The sequence below is a fragment of the Orycteropus afer genome, unplaced genomic scaffold, assembly GCF_000298275.1.
Source record: "Orycteropus afer afer isolate SDZICR_OR568_19922 unplaced genomic scaffold, OryAfe1.0 scaffold00003, whole genome shotgun sequence".
Classification (NCBI taxonomy): Eukaryota; Metazoa; Chordata; class Mammalia; order Tubulidentata; family Orycteropodidae; genus Orycteropus; species Orycteropus afer.
The window spans coordinates 22,428,602-22,450,067 of NW_006921590.1; the positions used below are offsets into that span (position 1 = coordinate 22,428,602).

The 21,466-nt window shown below is 44.5% G+C and overlaps 1 protein-coding gene across 1 annotated transcript in view; it reads left to right on the forward strand.

Moving 5' to 3' along the window:
- RFTN1 (raftlin, lipid raft linker 1) overlaps positions 1–21,466 on the forward strand; it is a 271,732-nt gene that overhangs the window by 237,267 nt on the left and 12,999 nt on the right. Inside the window, exons 7-8 of the mRNA XM_007937384.2 lie at positions 15,600–15,703; positions 17,599–17,680. Coding sequence (XP_007935575.1) covers positions 15,600–15,703; positions 17,599–17,680 — 186 coding nt within the window. The remainder of the gene's footprint in view (positions 1–15,599; positions 15,704–17,598; positions 17,681–21,466) is intronic.

Sequence of the window (21,466 nt, forward strand, 5' to 3'; positions counted from 1 at the left end):
AATGAATTCCATGAGCATACGCCCATTGCCACACTTCATTTTCTGTGAAGTGAGTCCCTTGATCCGAAGCAATGCTGTGTGGGATACCATTACAGCGGATAAGGCATTCTGTAAGTCCATGGATGATAGTTTTGGCAGAAGCATTGCATGCAGGGAAGGCAAATCCATATCCAGAATAAGTATCTATTCCAGTAAGGATAAGACACTCCTTTTCATGATAGATGTGTTCCAATGTAATCAACCTGCCTGGTACCAGGATGCTGGCTGATCACCCGGAAGAATGGTTCCATATCTAGATTGAGTTGCTTTTATTTCTTTTGCTTACCTAAATGCTTTGGCTTGCCTCAGAAACCCAAGGAGGGGTCGCTATGAGTCGGGTCCGACTTGACGGCACATAACAACAACAACAACAACAAATGCTTTGGCTGGAACATCCAGCACAGTGTTGAACAACAGTAGTGAAAGTGGGCAGCCTTGTCTTGTTCCTGGTTCTAAAGAGAAGTTTTTTACCATTGAGTATGATGATAGTTGTAGTTTTTTTTCATAATTACCTTTTATCAGGTTTTGGAAATTCTCTTCAGTTCGTAGTTTGTTGAGTGTTTTTATCATGAAGGAATGTTAGATTTTGTCAGATGCTTTTTCTGTATCAGTTGAGATGATCATATATTTTTTCCCCCCTCATTCCATTAATGTGGTTACATGAATTGATTTTCTAATGTTGCATCACCTTTGTATTCCTGGGATAACTCCTACATGATCATGGTGTGTAATTCTTTTAATATGCTACTCGATTTAGTTTGCTAGTATTTTGTTGTTTATTTCTGCATCTGTAGCTCTGGTGGCATAGTGCCTAAGGCATTGACTGCTAACCAGAAGGCTGGAGGTTCAAACCTACCAGCCACTCCTTGGAAGGAAGACTAGGCAATCTACTTCTGTAGAGAAACCTCCTGGAAAAACCAAGGAGGAATAACTATGAGTTGGGAATGACTTGACAGCAGTGAATTTGTTTTAAAATTTATTCATAAGTAATGTTGGTCTGCAGTTTTCTTGTGATAGCTTTTGTTTGGCTTTGGTATCAGACTAATGCTAATCTTCTAGAATGAGTTCCCCCTTCTATTTTTTTAAAGAATTTGAGAAGTGTTAGTGTTAATTCTTCTTTAAATGTTTGGTATAATTCACCAGTGAAGCCATCTGGTGCTGGGCTTTTCTTTGTTGGGACATTTTTTTCTGCATAGTAAACCATCCCAAACTTAGTGGCTCCAAACAGCAGTCTTTTAGCTTGCTCATATTTCTCTGGATCAGCTGGGTGGTTCTTCTAGTCTGGAGCTGCTCAACTGATATCTGCTGAGCTCTCTCATGCATCAGCTGACAGCTGGATGATCCAGGATGGCCTCATCACAAGTCTGGAGGTTGGCTGACTATCGGCTGGGACAGCAGGCTCAACATCCAGCAGGCTAGCCCAGGCTTTTTCACAGAGTGGTGGTTGCAGAATTCCTAAGTGCAGCAAGAGGACAAGACCAAGAGTGACAACGTTTTCAAACTTTGGTTTGCATCACACTTGCTAGTCCCCTTTTGGTAAGAAAAAGTCACACAACCAGTCTCAGAGTCAAGAGGTAGAGAATAAACACTACCTCCTGATAAGAGGAGGATCTGCAACACACACTGCAATGGCACAGATGCAGGGAGGGGAAGAATTTGTGTGCGGCCCTTTTAATAATTTATCAGTCTTTATTCAAATGTCCAGTAGCCTTAGTGACACCAGTATATAACTGTGACTTTAATTTTCTTTTCTTTCTTTTTTTTTTTTAAATTGTCATTTGGGTGAAAGTTTACAGAGCAAATTCACTTTCCGTACAGCAGCTCACATACACTTTGTCTCATGACATTGACTGCAATTTCCCACAATGCAACAGCTCCCCTCCCACTTCTTCCCCATAGTTACCTCTTCCCTGTGTCCTTCCCTCTATGCACTCCTGCCCCCTGAGCTCTCCCTGTGCATACACAGCCCTTCTATTCTCCCTTGATTGTTCTCTCCAAGGAGTATATCTACCTAGTGTAAATGTTCATCTCATGTGCCTGTCTTTTGTTTGGAATCCACAGGAGTGGGTTCAATTCCAGATCTGAAAGGGAGCTAGGGGCCATAGTCTCAGTGGTTCCATCAGGCTCTATCAGACTTTAATTTTCTTACATAATTTAATTCTAACTTCCACATATAGACTGCCAAGAAGAATGGTGTCACAGCATCCTGGCAGATTAACTCACATTGTTAGTGGTAAACTCATGTCTTACTAATGTTAGATGTGATTTGCAACCATTTTGGTAAGATTCTGAGAATACAAAGCAGGATGTGGGAAAATGAGAATGCTAGGACAGGTACATTCCTTCACTTAGCAAAGATTTGTTGAGCACTTACTGTATGCCAGACACTTCCCTAGGTGCTCAAGACTTATCAGCAACAAGATAAACTCCCTGCCTTGTGGAGATTGCATCCTAGTGGAAGAGATAGCAGTAAACACAGAAATAAATAAATGCCAAGTAGTGATCAATATGATAAAGAAAAATAAATGAGCCAAAGGGATAGAGAGGGTGATCGGGGACACTTTTCTAGAGGACCCCAAATAGAGTTGACCAGTCTCTCTGAGCCCATTTTTATTTTCTTGACTTCAGTTTTCTCTTCATCATCTCATCCATTGGTGAGTCACAGCCCAGATGCTGATAGGGACCAAGAATGTGTCTGTTGCATGTTCTTTTGCGTTTACCTCTTGGCCCTAGCAGCACAGGAAGCCAGAGAACGTGGGACATTTTGCAGTGGGGAGGATGAACAGTCAGAGGTCTGATAAATCCTGGAGGCTGGATATTCTGGTGGGAGTTTCCCAGCACCTCTGAAGCCCTACCAGAAGTTCTCTTACCGGGAGCATCCTCCTCAGAGAACCTGCTGTGGGATTTCCACAATAACAAAACCAAATCCCCTCCCATCAAATTGATTCTGACTTACAGAGACTCTACAGGACAGAGTAGAACGGCCCCATAGTTTCCAAGGCTATAATCTTTACAAAAGCAGATGCTCACATCTTTCTACTGCTGAGTGGCTGGTGGGTTCAAACCATGGACTTTTTTGTTTGTAGCCAAGTGCTTTAATCAGTGCGCCACCAGGGCTCCTTGGGCTGTGGGATTAGTGCAACGTCATTTGGCCTGAGGGAGAGGGTTGTAGTAGGAAGGCAGGTTGAGTTAGAGTTGTGGTAACCATAGCAATAAGACATTGACAATTCAGTCACTATGAAGAGAATATTGATCAAATGTGATCCCCCTGGGACTTAAGTGGGAACATGGCACATTGAATTCACCAGGTGGTGGAGAAAGTCAAGGCGAGAAAATCTTTGTGTTGAACTTACCCTAGTACCCCCTGCCTCACCTGCTGTCCCTTGGGAATGAACACAGGGCTGCTGCTGCCCAGCACACGTGTTTTTTGTGTGGCTGTATCTGTTGTTAGTTTCCCCACCGACAGGATAACTCCTGAATTTCCATTTCCTCCTCTTCACATTTTGAACCAACCTTTGTTCAGAGATGTCTTCATCTGGGACAGAATTTTATGATTATTAGTAAGCTGTCAGGAATACACTGCCAGTAGATGAAGGAAATACCTTTGACATAGTTTTAAGTTCCACAATTTTTGCAGGCAAACTGGCTTCCTCCTCTGCTTCCCACACCGAAGAAAATACCTTTTAGTTGCATGCTATAGGCACGCTCTTTAAATTCTCTCTTTTCTAGATAGTAGATGAAGTGGAAAACAAGGAAAAAGGGTTAAAAACATGGTTCTTGATCCACCCTAAATTGTCCAGGGAGACAGAGTGATAAAGCAATAAAGTGGCAACATCCCATTTACCCCAAGAAAGTCTAATTTCCTCTCATTCATCAAGGCGAGTGGGAGGGACTTGGCAAGTCCCTGGATGGAGAAAATGTTTCTTGTTTAATTGTTATCAAACAAAGCTGTTTCCAAGTCTGCCAGTGAGGACCACTGGCCTTCTGCTGCATTCAGTAAGTGTGTTAAATGTCAGCTTCTGGAGTATGTGGACCTCATGCTACAGCAGTACGTGGTCCCACTTAACTGTTTGCACTCAGGACCGTAGCCTCTGAACTAAGGGTCGGAGTCTGCCCCAGCTGCTGCCCACTTAGCCCTGGAAATGTCAGGCCTCATTACCTCCCAGTAATCTGAGATCCTTTCATTAACACACCTGGCATGTCCTCATTCTGCCCATGCAGGCACATATGACAGGCAGCTCTGATAACAGAGAGTATGTCGTCTCCTGCCTCTTCACTGCACAGCCCCCTTTGCTCTTCCGCTTGTATGACTTCAGAGAAATCACACGTAGCAGACCCAAATCACTCAGCCTGTCCTCGAATCCAGAAACTGTTATCTTGCATATGCAGCTTTGGTTTTCCTGCCAGCTTGGCGTGGTACTTTAGGAGAAGCCAGGACAGCATCTTGGGCTAAGATGTTCTTCTGTAGTGTGGGTTTTTATCTCTCCCTCCCAGGTTATGGTGGCGGCAGTGCTGGGCCTCATGGTAGGTTATCATAAATTAAACCTCAGGGCTCCAGATGTAATGTGAGGTCACAGTGTCTGGCTTGGCAGAAATGAGGGCTAGGTGTGCCAGCCTTGAGTGGGGTTAATATTAGTAACACTGATTCCCATTCAGTAGCAGCTATTCAAATATTTTGTGTTTCTCAAGTCAGACGAGGTGACTTTCACTCCCATTTTCCTGCTAGAGATTTGTCTGGGTATTTAGCTCTTCTTAGGATAATAAGGTCCCTAGGTGGCACAAATGGCTTGCACTCAACTACCAAGACTGACATGTCCTAAAAGTTTGGAAGTTTGATCCCACAGAGGCCCCTCAAAAGAAAGGCCTGGTGGTCTTCAGAAAAATCAGTCATTGAAAACTCTGACACACACAGGGCCACCGTGAGTTGGGATTGACTTGACGGCAATTTGTTTGCTTTTTGATTTTTTTAGGATAATAATAATATTATCTATCAGTTGCTTCTGCTGTGTAATAAATAACCCCAAAACTCAGTGAATTATGACTATAAGCCTTTAAAGTGGCCTACGAGTCCACGGGACAGCTGGGGATTCTGCTGATCTGGGCTACCAATAAAAACCAGACTCACTGCCATTGTTGTTATTATGTACCGTCTAGTCATACCCAACTCATAGCAACCCTTGCTTGGGTTTCCAAGGCAATATCACTGTGGAAGTAGATTGCCTCATCTTCCTTCTGAGGAGTGGCTGGTGGGTTTGAACCTCTAGTCTTCTGGTTAGCAGTCAAGTGCATTAGGCACTATGCTACCAGAGCTCCTTACTGTCATCGAGTCGGATCCAACTCACAGTGACTCCTCTTTGGGTTTCCGAGGCAGTATCACTACAGAAGTAGATTGCCCGATCTTCCTTCTGAGGGGTGGCTGGTGGGTTTGAACCTCCAGCCTTCTGGTTAGCAGTCAAATGCCTTAGGCACTACACCACCAGAGCTCTTGAATAATCTCAGCAAGGCCCACTCACTGCATCTGCAGTCACAGATGGGAAAGGTCTGGTCCAAGATGGCATCTCTCACATGTCTACTAGTCGGCTAGGCCACATGTCTCAGCATCCAGCAGGCTAGGCTTGTCCTCGTGGGACAGCCAGGACTCCAAGAGAGCAAGCAGAAGCACAGTGGCCCTTGAGGCCTAGGTTTAGAACTCTAGCGTAGTGCCTAAGGCACTTGACTGCTAACCAGAAGGCTGGCAGTTAAAACCCACCAGCCACTCCTTGGAATGAGGATGGGCAATCTACTTCTGTAGTGATACTGCCTCAGAAACTCAAGGAGGGGTTGCTATGAGTCAGGGCTGACTCGAAGGCACACAACAACAACATTTCCCATAATGTCACTTTGACCATATTCTGTTGGTCAGAGTAAATCACAAGACCAGCCTGGAGTCAAACAAACCAAAACCAAACTCCCTGCTGTCAGTCAGTTCCAACTCATAGCGACCCCCATTGGGTTATGGAGGCTAAAAATCTTTATGGAAGTAGATTGCCCCATCCTCCTTCCACAGAGTGGCTAGTGGGTTTGAACCACTGAGCTGCTGGTTAGCAGCCAAATGCCTTATCCACTGTGTCCTCAGAGTGCCTTTGATCTCTTGAAAAAAACAAAAACCAGACTCATGGCCATCAAGTCAGTTCTGACTCATGGTGACCCCCTTTGGGTTTCCGAGTCAGTGTCTTCCTTCCACAGGGTGGCTGGTGGGTTTGAACTGCCAACCTTCTGGTTAGGAGTCAGATGCCTTAGGTACTACACCACCAGAACTCTTTGATTTAAGGAGCCTGGAGTCAAAGGGTAGAGAAATGGACTCTACCTCTTCATGGGAGGAGCTGCAAAGTCACGAGTCTGGGTACAGGGAGGGTAATAATTGAGGACATTTTCCCCAATAATCTTCCCCAAATAATAATAGTTATTATTGTTGTTGTGCTCACAAAGGGCTACAGAGTTTGTTGCTTTTCTTGAATGGTAGGGAAAAAAAATCAGGCAAAGATGCGAATTAGCCAGCAGGGGTGGGTAAGATGTCTTGGAACTGAAGTCTTCTCCGTACTACATGTATTTCCATCTGCCCTCTTTTCTACATCTAAGAACTAAGCTTTTCATTTATTTTTTTTTTTTAATTTATTCTCTTTGAACATTATGAAAGCCAAAGTTGTCTAAAATGAGACTGACTACTTTCTTAGGCTCTATTGTGTTGGCCTAATTACATATCAGCAAAATGTTTTTCTGGGGCATTGTGTGTAAAACAAAGAGGAAAACAACATCTCCAGCGGCCAGGATCTGCCAACCCCTCCCTTTGTGGCTGGCAGACGGTGGTCCTGCAGGAGGCCTGGGGGAGGATGCAGAGAGGAAGGAAGGACTGCCAGCCTCAGAAGGACTTGCTCTTTCTTTAGAGAGAACGAAAGGTCCAGTTGTACCGTCCTCTCTCCTTCCTCCCACCACACTTGTATGGTTGCTTCCCTCTGATGGGGCATTCTTATTCTCCCCACACCCAGACTGAAGGCTCCTGGGGCAGGAGAAGTGGCTCACACAGCTCCACTGCCCAGGGCCCAGCACAGAGCCAGGCCGACTGAATGTGGAGATTCATGAATGAATAGTGGGGCCAAGTATACCCTTCCCCTTTAACTCTTTGAAGGACTTGCTAGGTATTCTGCAAGATGCCCTCAGTGTCGAAACATGCACTTTCCATTTGATAAATAGAGGTGAAATGTTCCTTCTTTCAAGTTTGGCATCCCCCCAGCCCAGTCCTGCCTTTGGACTCCATGTCCTATCCTTGTATTAGGGCATGACTCTCACCTGCCTCATGTGCCCCTGTGCTGGGGTCTGTGCTGAGCCCAGTCAAAGTCAGGGCAAACCCCAGTCTCCTGAGAACATGTTTACAAGCCTCTTCCTCACCACCTAGCCCCTCATCAACCTCCTACTGTCTGCCACTTCCCTCCAGAAATGTCCCCTGCTCAAGGTCTCTTAAGCCCTCACAGTCAACTCCAGAGATGGTTTTATAGTCCTCTTTGAGACATTTGATGGGGTTGATAACTCCCTTTTTAAACCTCTTTCCCACCCTGGCCTGTTCAGGGACTAATTTCGTCCAGTTCAGTCAGTGTTTTTCATTCATTGTCTGCTCACCTCCTCACCAGGGAATGCAGTCCTCAGCCAGCCCCACTCCTTAAGTTTTCATCTACCATGGTTGGCATCCTCCAAGTTCTTGTCTCCATCCTAACCTTTCCCTGTGGTTGGGTTGCATATTCATTTCTAATTGCTGCTGTGACAGATTACCACAGATTTAGTGGCTTAAAACAGCACATTTATTCTTTTACAGTTCTGGAGGTCAGATGTCCAAGGAGTCTTAAGGGACTAAAATCAAGGTGTCAGCAGGGCTTCATTCATCTGGAGACTCTAGGGGAGAATCTGCTCCTTGCATTTTTTTTCCTAGCTTCTACAGGCTGCCTGCATTCCTTGGTTTGTAGCCACATCACTCTGGCATTTTTTCATCATCACATCTCCCTCTCTGACTCTGCCCCTGGCCTCCCTCTTGTAAGGACCTTGTGATTACATCAGGCCCACCCAGATAGTCGTGGATAAATCTCCTTATCTCAAGATCCTTAACTTAATCACTCTGCAGAGTCCCTTTTACCATGGGAGATAACATATGCACAGTTTTTGGGCATTAGGATGTGGACATCTTTGGGAGCTATTACTCTGCCTAAAAAAGACAAATCCACAGCCATCAATTCTAACTCATAGCCACTGCCATTGGGTTTCTGAGGCTATAAATCTTTACGGAAGTAGGTTGCCCCATTTTCTTTTTGTGGCGTGGCTGGTGGGTTTGAACCACCAACCTACTGGTTAGCAGTCAAATACCCTAGGCACTGCGCCACCAGAGCTCCTTATTACTCTCCTACCACATGCCATTTCATCTAGCTGCCACTTGGACATTTCCACATGTTCCTGAAATTCAGCATGTCCCGAATGGAATCCATTCCCTCTCAATGCCACTCTTTATCCTATATACCCTGGCTCAATACATGAGCAGCCATTGCCCAGTGCCCTAGGCTACTGTTTGGATGAAACATAGTTTAACAACATGAAATTGATGGGCACTTGGGTGGTTTCTAGTGTTTTGCTGTTATAAACAGTTCTCTAATGACTAACTTTTTGTACATTTGTTATTCTTTTAGGTGTAGGATAAATTCCCAGACGTGAGATTGTTGGGTTAGAGTGTAAATATATTTGTAATTTTGAGAGAAACTGTCAAATTGTTCCCAATGCAGACTGAACCACTTGGCCCTCCTGCCAGCAGTATATGAGAATATTTGTTTCCTTACAGCCTTGTCAACAAAGTGGGTTTGTCACACCTCTGGATTTTTACCAATCTGATGAAAGGAAAAATGGTATCTCAGGGTAGTTTCAATTTGCATTTCTCTTATTATGACTGAGATCCAGCATTTTTCTTGTGCTTAACGGCCATTTGAATTTCCTTTTCTGTGACTTCATACCATCGTCCATTTTAAAATTTGGATTATTGGTTTTATTTTTCTCATAAGTTTCTAGGAAATCTTTTTTGTCAGGATTATGAATTGCAAATATTTTCTCATTTGTCTTTTGACTTGGTATAATTTGCATTTTGTCATGCAGAAAAGTATTTTTATGTAATCAAATTTATTTTTATTTGATGGCTTCTGGATGCTAAGTTAGTAAGAAAGAACTTCCAGTGGGTCTTTAAAAATTTAAATAATGAAATTCTTTTAAACATGAGGGATTGGATACAGGATCTATTTCTTCTCTCACATGAAAAGCCCAATAAAATGATACTGAAGGAAAGATAGATGGATAGATGATAGAAATGATAGATAGGTAGATACCCACCCCATCTTTAAGAACAAAAAGATTGAGAGAAAAGAAAGTAAGATGAACAGATTTTTAGAAGATGCAAAATGTATAAAGGAATGGTAACTGATTTAGCAAAGTGGAAGAAGCCCCAGCCTAGATGCATGAGAGGTTATGGATCAGAGGAACACTTTTCTCTTGTGGAACCCAAGAAAATCTCTAGTCTTCAAAGCATAAGTCACCATAGGTGAAGTGTAGAACTAAAACCAGGAGGTTAAAGTCCTTATTTAGTCTCACAGGATCCCTATGCAACCTAGTGACAATAGAGACAAACTAAAGATCAGAAGAAAGTGCTTAAAGAGATAAAATATGTGTATACATGAAATAAAAACAGGATGTGATAAAGAAACAATCAAAAGGTAAGACAGAGCTTTTGGATCTTAAAAACTGGGTGTGAGAAATTTTTGAAACATAAAAAAGCTATAAGACAGTCAAAGAAATCTTTCAGAAGGTAAAATAAAAAGACAAAGAGGAAAGAATAAGGAGGGAAAAAAAAGGTAAGAAAGATCAATCCCACATTTTGACTAATAGAAATTCCAGAGAATAAGAAGATAGAAAGTATGGGTCTAGGGGGGATTGTCAAAGGAAGAAAAGAAAGAAATACTTTTTAGAACTGAAAGACAAGAATCTTCAGATTGCAAGTCCATTGAGTGTCTGGGCCTTTGAGTGAAAAAGACCCACATCAAGACACATTGTTGAGAAACTCAAAAACTTCAAAGAGTGAATAAAAACTAAAAAGTGTCAAAGAGACACAATAGGTTATACCCCAAAATCAGTAATCCCAGTGGATATCTCAGTAACAGTGCTGACATCTAGAAGCTAATGGAGTAATACTTTTAAAATTTTGATGGAAAAATAAATTTCATCCTAGAATTCTGTACCCAAACTGTTAGTTAAGGGTGAAGATAAAGACATGCAAGGATTAGGAATGCAGAATTTAAATGACTTACAGGACATTGTTTCTTAGGGAGCCATTAGAGAATGTGCTTCAACAAAATGAAGAGATACACCACTCACAGGACAGTAGTGGAAAGAGATTGCAGGCATGGAAAGCACCTAGACCAGATTGGAGCAAAGGTGCAGAGGGCTTCAGAAATGACGTCTCAGGAGGAAAAAATGGAACTAATATATTTAGGCATATACCAAAAAAAAAAAAAAAAAAGGCAGGTTTTTTTTTTTTTTTTTTTGTAATAAGTATATTGGAACATATAGAATAAATTAGTGATGGGTTCATGGACAACCAGGCAGATGAGGAAAAAAAAAAAATGAGGTAATGATTAACTCCAGGAAAAACAAAGGGTTGTATAAAAATTAAGGTGTGATCATAGTGTATTACTTCACCCAGGATTGAGCAATGTTTGTAAAGTTATCATAACACAAAAACTGACTTTTGATTTAGCCAAAATGAAAATATAACTTTGGGACACAAAGAAAGAGGAAGTTAGAAATGTGTTTGGGAATGCCAAGCTTTCATTTCCTATAATGTGAAGTCCATAGATAATCTCTAAAAATGGTAAGTAATGTAATAATAGTATAAATTTATTCTGCTAATAAGTGTTGGGCATTATTGTTTAGGTAGCAATTTTATAAATGACACTGAAGTGCTTATTGCAGGGTTTCTTTTTAACATATATTGTCAGTGAAAAACAAGGGTTCACCCTATGGCTATCAAGAACACAGGTAAACAGTCCCTCTAGCTGTTATTCTTGATAGGCCCAAACAAAAACAAACCTAATTGTTTTCAGGTATGGAGACCATCCCCAAGCTGCTCCTGCACACCTTTCAGACATGGGAATGTTACTCTTCATTTATAGTCCTATATAAGGAGCTCTGGTAGCCTAGTGGCTAAGGCACTTGACTGCTAACCAGAAGGCTGGCGGTTCAAACCCACCAGCCGCTCCTTGGAAGGAAGATGGGGCAATCTACTTCCATAGTGATACTGCCTCGGAAACCCAAGGAGGGGTCACTATGAGTCGGGTCCGACTCGAAGGCACACAATAAGAAGCAAAGTATTTTATTCTAAACTGCTTTTCTTCCAGATTACTTTTACAGATTGAAATGGGGAAAAGAAGAGTAAACTGACATTCAGGATACAAACTTTCTTAGTGGACCAATGTGTTGTTACCTTCTAATTATTTCCCTGCATGGAGGATCTTTAAAAATGATCAAAAGACACGTGCTTTTCTTAGTAAACTCTACATTCTGTCGTCATAATTTTTGGAGGGCGAGCGAAGGTTGTGTTGGATGTCTGTTTCTTTAGTTGATTTGCAACCACTGGAGAAATTACAGGGAACAAAGGGAAAAAAAGAACTATAAATACAAATGAATTCCTTTTATACAAGTTGGAAAACCACAGGACGTGCTGCATTTTTTTTTTTTTAACACTCCAGGTGTGATCGGAGATTACGTATCTACCACAAGAGAGTGGAGAGTTAATTAAAATTTTTTGCTCCTACTCACAGAAAGAAATGTCTTTTCGTTTGATAAGCAGGCTGGCTTTTGAGTGCTGTTTGTGCTTTCTTCTCTCCTCACTGGAGTGTCACAAAAAAAAGCAGATCAAAGAGACCCTTCCATCCGTCTATGTTTCCTACCACCTCTTAGCTAATGGACTTAAAAGCACTTTCCACTCACTGTGTGGTGCTCAACTTGTATTTCAGAAATGCCGTCTTCTTATTGTGTTTATAATATGTATTGTAAGATGGAAAAACACATTTAATACTAATTAAATCAAGACCAGCCCAAATAGTTGGAGGCAGAGACTGTCACACCTCCTACCCCTTATATTTTACTTTCCAACTCACCCTGTGACAGCCAGAAATTAACACTAGAGACGGAACCCTCAGCTCTATCAGGCAGGATTGTGTTTGTTTTGTTGTGTTTTCTGTTTTCCTTTTGGCTTTTGGTTCCTGTACCCTCTAGCTGGCATCCCCTACCTCAAGAGGGAAAAATGTTTGGGAAAAATCCTGCTGTCTTTCTCTTTAAGAATAGTGGCAAAATGGAATAAAATAAAGCAAAATAGTAGCAGCCTGCCTGCGAGGCCATGGAAGCCAGCAGGTCAGGCTTCAGCGGGGGTCCTTCATTGTCTTGCCGCTCTGGGTGCTGGCAGAGAAAGGAGAAAACCTGGCCGAGCCACTGTCACCAATAAAAGGACTCCATTCTGCCACTCAGGGCTTTGTGAGGCGCCAAAGCTTGTCCTGGTTGCCATGGCTACTGTCTGATTGTGGCGGGTTTGCCACAGTGCTTGATAAAGTGGGAAGGTTATTCTTGATAGGTCCAAGTAATCATAACCTTGCAAAGCTAGAGAGTGTGGGTTTTATTTATTTAATTTTTTTTCCCCTCCTCTCTTTAAACCAGGGGTATGGGGGCAGGGTGCTACAGATAAAGCAGCCACATAGCACTTCCTTCAGCAGGCGGAAGGCTGTGCCCCACAGTGGGGACATTGACCACGCTCTCCTGTGGAAGGTAGGGGTTGCTGGTCCCCTCCTGGCCTGGGTGGGGCTTCCAAGGAAGGAGCCAGACTGAGGGCCTCTCCTGTCTGTCTCCTGTACATTGATTACACTTTGTGCCTCTCCCTCCTTTGCTCTCTCCTGCTTTCCCTTCCCTGTTCCTTTTCTCTGTACCTTTCTTTCTCTTCTTCCCCCTTTTCTCTCCCTCCTCCTGTCTGCTGAGCTTTTAAAGATCTATTTTTTTCTTCACATGGCAAATGATGGGAAAAGGTTAGATTGGAACAGTGGAGGTGTTCTAGCCACAGAACTGTGGATTCTTTTCTTTCACCAAAAGAGCCCTAAGAGATCACCTAGGCAAGGTTCTCAATCTTAGCGGCATTAGTACTACTGGGAGGGCTTGTCCAAACACTGGTTCCTGGACCCACTCCCAAAGCTTCTGATTTAGCAGGTCCGCATGGGGCCTGACAGTGTGCCTGCTAACAGCCTCCCTGGGGATACTGGGGAGGCTGGTCTGGAGACCAAACTGGTTTGTGTTTTTTTTTTCTTCAAATTTTTATTGTGATTTGGGTGAAAGTTTACAGAGCAAAATCATTTTCCATACAGCAGTTCATACACATTTTGTCTCATGACATTGACTGCAATTCCCCACAGCTTTCTTCCCACTTCCTCCCCATAGTTACCTCTTCCTTGTTTCCTTCCCTCTCATTCACTCCTGCCCCCTGAGCTGTCTCCCTGTGCATACACAGCCCTTCTATTCTCCCATGATTGATCTCTCCAACAAGTGTGTTTACCTAATGTAAATATTCAGCTCTTATGCCTGTCTGTTATTTGGCTGAGAGTCATAAGAGTGAGTTCAATTCCATGCCTGGAGGGGTGACTAGAGGCCATAGTCTCAGGGGTCCCACCAAGCTCTATCAGACCAGCAAACCTGGTCTTTTTTTTTATGATTTTGAGTTTTGTTCCACATTGTTCTCCCACTCTATCCAGGGTCTCCTGCACCTGATCCATCTCCAAGTGGTTGACGGTAGTAGCTGGGCACCATCTAGTTCTTCTGGTCTCATGGTCATATAGCTGAGAATCACATGGTCTACCAGTCCCTTGCATTATTTCCATGTGTCTGGTTTTCTTCATTCTTCTCTGTTCTGGATGAGGAGAGACCCATCGTTGCATCTAGATGGCCACTTTCAAGCTTTTAAGATCCCAGTCACTACTCACCAGAACAAGATGTAGAAAAATGTTTTTGCGTAGCATGTCATGCCAGTTGAGGTTGATGTGAGGACCACATTTTGAGAATGAATGATATGAGCCAATACTTATTTTTATACAGTTGAGAGAACTGAGGCTTCCAGGGGCCCAAGTGACTTGGTAGCTGCACTGGGAAAGGTACCCAGTTTTAGAAGTTTTAAAACCTATTTGAAGAGGCAAGGGTGGTGGTCCCCTCTTCTCTGTTCCGGTTGAGGGCAGTCAAGTGAGCAGGTTGTTTTCAAAAGGCCACCACCCAGACAGCCCACACCATGGAACATCCATATCTGAGCAGAGCACTCCTGAGTTAAACCCACCCTCCTCAGTGCTCTAAGCCCTACTTCCTTCCCAACTTTATCTTCTAGTTTGTACATGCTGGCAGTCTAGTCTCCCCTAGAATACGCCTTCTCCCAACTCCACCTGTCAGGAAGCCAACCTGGACTGTGGCTGGGGTCTCTCTCTTCTGACATTCTGGGCCTTGTGGCCCTGCCAACGGACCACTTTGCATTTTGGTTATTTCGTGTCTGTTTTGTTGCCTCTGCCAGATTGTGAACTCTAGTGGGCAGCCCTGTGCCTTTGATCACCTTTGTTCTTACCACAGTTTGCAAATACCAGATGAGGGAATCCACATGGCTGCATAGGTTGGAAGGAATCTGGACACACATTTGAGATTTTCAGAAGCCAACCTAACAGAGATGGGGCATCTCATGGCTGCCAGGGCAAGGGCAAGTGTGGGAGCCACACTTTTCAATTTTAGTAAGGAGCTCAGAGTAAGGAAAGAAGCCTCTTGCAGTGAGAGTGCCCACGTGTGGGACCAAATGAACTGACCTCACGTTAGGACTGTCTCCCTGTAGGAGCTGGACTGAGTCTCTAAATTGAAAGGTTTAATCTCCCCACAACCCCCATTCCCAGTGAAATATGATATGGGCAGCACTTATCCGTGTAAGGAGGGATGTGTAACACAGGTGGAAACCCTCTGTGCAGCGGTTGTGCATGTGTGCTCGTGTGTGTGTGTGCTGCTGTGGCTGGATGCAGATGACCTGTCAGATGACCTGTCAGATGTAATTTAACTCCCATGAGGAGCCATGAAATCACCCAGAGCAGTGTGCGTTGTCACGCCCTGAATGCATCTGTGAGGTGAGGCGACTACGCTTCTTCACTGAAACTCACTGGAGGCTATTTGTCCAGACAAGAGTAAAACAAAATTAATGGATTAATCCTTTGGCTTTAATTCCTTGCCGTTACAGACTGAGCCAGGCCCAGAAAGAAATCCCATGTTGGCAGTTGGCTTCAAACTCTTTAGCTCTTTGGTGAGCACTGGAGCTGGAGGGCCTGGGAGCTGCAGGGCGTCCCTGCTACCTCTCTGCTTTGTTGGGTTGGTGGATTGAATGTCCCTTCTCAGTCACTTGGGGGTTGGCAGGAGGCAGCAGCAGTCCTAACGGTGGCCTTTCTCCTTAGGGTGTCGAGGTGCAGACAGACTATGTGCCCCTGCTGAACTCACTGGCAGCCTATGGCTGGCAACTCACCTGTGTGCTACCAACTCCTGTCATCAAGACAACCAGGTAACAATCATGGGAGTGATGTTTATCACTGAACACTTATGCTGTGCTGGACACTGTTTTAATAAGGACTGTAGGTGCATCATTCATTTAGTCCTTGAAGGCTGGTATGGTTGGAGGCTGGGATTTCCTCATCACTGCAACCTAGCACACTCCCTCTACACCCCTCCTTCCCACTGGGGAGCCTGGGCCAGTGGATCATTACCATCCTGCATGACCCAGCTGACCATCTGGGTGGAGGTGGCTTAAAGCCCTCAGATAAAATAGAAATTCAGCACTTGCTGTGTGCCCTGTGCTGAGCGAGGTAGGCACTTTATATAATTTTATTTAGTCCTCAAAAAGAAAATCCTCTGAGGCAATATTTTTCATTAGACCCATTTTACAGCTGAAGAAGGTATGGCAGGGAGGCTAGGAGACTTGCCCAGGATCATGTTGCTGGTCGGTAGCTCCACGCAGGAGATATGAAGACCTGGGGTCCCAGCCTTGCTTGTGGTGTTCCATACAATTTCATGCTCACTGCCATTTGTCCACCTCAGCTCTCCCTGCTGTCCCTTGAACCCATGGGCTTGTCCATCTGCATTTTGGGTTTGCTATCTAAACTAGAGGAGCTCTGGTGGCGTAACCTAAGGCACTTGACTGCTAACCAGAAGGCTGGCGGTTCAAACCCACCAGCTACTTCTCGGAAGGAAGGTTGGGCAATCTACTTCCACAGTGATACTGCCTCGGAAACCCAAGGAGGGGTTGCTATGAGTTGGTTCCAACTCGATGGTAGTGAGTTTGGTTTGGTTTGGATCTAAACTAGAGAGTCCCTGAGTGGTGCAAATGTATTCGACTGTCAACCAATGGTTGGAGGTTGGAATCCATCCATAGGCGCCTCAGAAGAAAAGCCTGACAGTCTACTTCTGAAAAATCACCCATTGAAAACCCTCTGGAACACACACAAAACCCTACTCTGACACACATGGAGTCACCAGGAGTCGGAGTTGATTTCAGGGCAGCTGATTAAATGAACCATTAGTTGTGAAATCACCCAACTCAATGCCTCACACAAAAGAGGGGCCAAGTAAATGTTCTCTCCCTCCATTCCCTCTGAGACTCCTAGATGGATTCAGTAACACATTTCCTCAGCAGAGAAGACATTTGCAAAATACTTAAAGAAAGACATCAGAAGGGTGGGAGCACTAGGAGGAGACAGCTCCCTGGTAATATTTCTATCATCTTAAAAGGCAGCTCCACAGAGTCTTGTCTTCCTGGGAGGAAAAAGCAGTCTCCTCACTCCTTTCATTAATTTGAGGCAGAGCTGAGGGCCCTACATGCTGCCCGGTGCAGAAGCAGTAGTCACTGTACCTACAGGAGCCACACTGCCTTGCCTCTTGGCAAGACCGTGGCTAAGACCCTGCGTGCAGTGACTCCTCCACCCACTATCCTGAAATGGCCATTCTGCTGAGCTCACCACTCAGGCCCTCATCTAACTGGTCATGCTGGGCCAACCAGGCCTCTCTGTGGCATCATTACCAGAGACAGATTTGGAAGAGGCCTCCCACCCCTTTGAGATTTACTGAAGAAAACAATTTGTCATCATTTGGCCAAGATGTTTAAGCCGTTACTTCACATCAGGGGAATGGAAGTCTCCAGCTATGAAACTGACTTTGCGGGAACACCCAAACAGCTTTTATTGGCCCCTTAAGACACCCCGATAGAAGTAAGGGTGGCAGGCCTGGGAGGGTCGGAGAGTGGGGAAGTGGATGTCTTGATTTGTAACCCTCTCACCCTTTGGTAGTGGCTTTCCTTTCTGTAGGTAGTCTGCCTTAATGAAATTAGGGATTGTAGCATCTGTCTTAGGTTTGGGGTTTCTCCAGGCACAAGGAAACTCATTCTCAGCTCTCTGTGTGTTACAGGGAGGGGAATGTATCCACCAAGCAGATTGTCTTTCTTCAGAGACCATGTCTACCTCAGAAAATCAAGAAGAAGGAATCAAAGGTAGGTGACCTTGATTGCCTTCCTCAGTTTTCTTTAGCAGAGCTTCTCTTTGCAGTGTATTTTTTCCAGCAGTTGTGTGGGGAACCTGCTCCAACTTCCAAGGGCTCTCAGAACCCAAGGAACACCTGAGCCCCTTTGCAAACCAAATCACACCTGAGGCTGCTGAAATGGGAATGAGTGAGGGGAGCTCAAGGGCCTTGTCTGCCAGCCTCCTGTTTGCCAGGCCAGAGAGCAGAGAAGAGCATTACTTCTGGACACACACAACATGCCACATATTCCTACAAGGCTAAAATTAGGGCATGAAGGCAGCTGCAGTCTGTCCAGAGTGAAGGTGGCTTGAACTCATGCCCAGTTTCTCCGTGTCATAATCTCATTACAAGCTGCCAGCCCCCTTAGGTCCCTCAGGACATCAAAAGTTTGGAAGCCACAGATAATCTTGGCAGAGAGACCCTGCCAGAGTCTGTTCTTGACATGCCCCTGTCCCAAAGGCCTGTGAGTGACAGCTGCTTATGTAGACAGAGGCCAACCTTAGCCAGTGGCCATGAGTCCTCAGGCCAGACTACCTTTGGGATTCCCAGGGTTCCCCTTGTCCCCTAAATGGACTTCACATGAACTATCCCAGAAATACTGTCACCCTGAGACCAATTTTCAGAAGATTTTCTCAAAAAATCTCCTCTATGCTTCCTCAAGTCCAGCCAAGTCTTCCCCTTCTGCCAGATGACTGATATTTGAGACCTCCATGCTTCACAGCAATGCTTTTCCTGTGGGTGTTTTGCCAGTTGATCAAGAAGAAGCCAATGAGTCTGCTGGCCCAAGTCAGGTACCACCTGGATCCAGCTCATTCCACCTTTGCCACATTCTTAGGCAGAACCTGCTGGACCTGCTTCATCTCCTCACAACTGGCTGGTCCCCCATGTTCCCCACTCTCAGTCCTCATGTTCTTTGGATGTGGAGCCCCAACAGGAGCATCAAGCAAATGAACAGATTGGAGTAGCCCCTCACCGGCCAACAAATCCACAGGGAGCCCTCTTGTAGAAGGAATGCCAAGAAGTTGTGACTTGGAGCCAGATGGGCTAGGGTACAGAGGAAGGTCTTTCTCCAAGCTTTGAGACATTAATGTGATAGGTGACAGCAGTGGTGAGCCAGAAGGCAGCCTCCAACTCCACCATTACTCACCAGGAGCAGTCAGCCACCAGCTGCAAGATGGATCAGCTAGAGACCACTGTTATAGTGTAGCTGTAGGTTCATAAAGGCTGCATGTACTCATGGAAAGAGTGACATAAGTCAAGCACACGAGGTCTCCTGACAAACACTAAAAGAAATCAGGCTTTGACCCTTATGAGAGTAATTAGCTCCACCTTTTTTTGCCAATGTTCTTGGTTGTAGGTGGATTCCAAAGGATGGACACATGCTTTGACTTTGGTAGGAAGGATATCACGTCACAAAGGGCACTAGGCAGTGGGAGCTTCAGCAGATGGGGACATTTTAGAGGTTGACTTTTAAAGGTGCTGTAAGGAGGTAGAATGACCTTCCTCAGGGAAAATCAGAGAGGACGGTCAGTAGAAACTTGCCCTTGGTGGTGCAAATGATTAAGCACTCAGCTGCTAACTGAAATGGTGTAGGTTTGAGCTCACTCAAACCAGGAACACCTTGGAAGAAAGTCCTGGTGATCTGAAAAATCAGCTTTTGGCAGCCCTGTGGTGCATAGTTCTACTCTGTCACACATAAGGTCATCATGATTTGGAATTGTCTCAATGGCAGCTGGAAACTTGAAACCCCAGCTATACATATATAGGTTGACTGCTTTCTATCTATTTGTCTTTGGCCAAAGACTGAAGGCAGCTGGCATAAAACACTTGTTCTCTATGAGACCCTGTAGGTTAACTCACTAGTGGAGTCCCAGAGAGAGGAAAATTTGCAGCCAAACTTTTTTTTTTTTCCTTTTTTCTGTGAAAATATATACAACAAAACACATGATTTAACTAATTTCTATATGTACAATTCAGTGACACTGGTTACATTCTTCAAGTTGTGCCACCTTTCTCAACTTTTTCCAGACTATTTCACCATCATTAACACAAACTCATTGTCCTTCTAAGCTTCTCATCTATCCTTTCGAGTTGCTGTTGTCAATTTGATCACACACAGGTAATTCTTTAAAAGAGTATAATGCTTAATGCACACATTCTTTTCTAATTAGGCTAAACTGATAACTCATTCAAAGACTATTTCAGGGGATAATGTTTAAAGATTTCCTCAGAGTAATAGTTTTGAGGCGTCACAGCAAAATTTCTTGATAGAATTGTCTGCACTTGATGTCTCTGCCATTCCCTGCTTGGCTGACTCAGTGCTCTCACAGGTCTGTAATTACCCTGTGTTAGTAGCTCCATAGACCTCATGATTCTGTGGCTCCCTGAGCATTGACCTACTGGCCACCCTCTCTACCTTGAAGCACACTTTTCTCTGGGTTTCATCCCACCACATTCTCCTGGTTTCCTATCAAGTTCCTCCACATGCACACTCACCCCATTTCTCTTCTCACTCTTTTACCTCTTTCCCAGAAAATCTCGTTCATTCCAAAGGCTTTATTCACCACCTCTGTGCCCATGGCTTATCTCTGTATTTCCTGCCTACACTCTTGTGGTGTAGTGCCTAAGGCATTTGAATGCTAACCAGAAGGCTGGCAGTTCAAACCCACCAGCTGCTCCTCAGAAGGAAGACGGGACAATCTACTTCTGTAGAGATACTGCCTCGGAAACCCAAGGAGGAGTCGCTATGAGTCCAGACTGACTGGTTGGCAGTGAGGTTTTTTTACACCTCTCCTCAGAGCTTCCATAGCCATCTATCCTTACTCAGTATCTCCATCTGAATGTCCTGAAAGCACCTCAGATTCAATGTAAGCCCAAACTCATTATTTTGCCCCTTCTCCCAGGCCTGGCTCACTGTCCTCTCACCCCAGGCCTCTTACTGTCCTTACCCCAGGCCTAGAGGAATTGTACCATTAACCCAAGCACACCCACCCACCTAGGGGATCATGCTTGACTCCACCCTCTTTTTCCCTATCAGTTTGTCCTTTATACATGTCAATTTTAGGTTCTAGAAACTCTGCAATCCATCCACTCCTCTCTACCATCACTTGCCTTGGCTACTGCAATCACCTTATAACAGGTCTCCCACATCAAATCTGGCCCCTTTCAAATATGTTCTCCACTCAGAGCCAAAGTCATTTAATACAGCAAATAGAAACCTGTCAAGCCATTGCTTAAAACTGTTCTGACGAGTTGCATTACTCATAAGATAAAGATGGAAATCTGCAGTGGGGCCCACAAAGCCCTGTGTGGTCTGGCCCTCTTGTCTCTTCTCCCAGCCCCTCATTTCTACATTCTGATCACACAGGTTAGTCTGCATGCTCTTTGTGTTCCTTCCTGCTACGGCATGGGCCTTTGCTTCAGCTGTTCCCTCTTCTAAGACATGCCATCCTTTATATCTCCACTTAAGTGTCATTTTCTCAGGACAGTGTTACTCTCCTTTTAGTCCAAGTCAGGCACCTACAATACATTCACCAAGAACCATATTCTTCTCTTTCAGAGCCTTCCTCTCAGATTCTATTTATTCAATTACCTTTACTGGAGGAGTTGTTGTTGTTGTTGTTGTTAAGTGCCGTCGAGTCGTTTCCGACTCATAGCGACCCCATGAACAGCAGAACGAAACACTGCCCGATCCCGCGCCAGCCCCACAATCCCTGCTATACTTCAGCCCATCATCACAGCCACCGTGTCAGTCCAT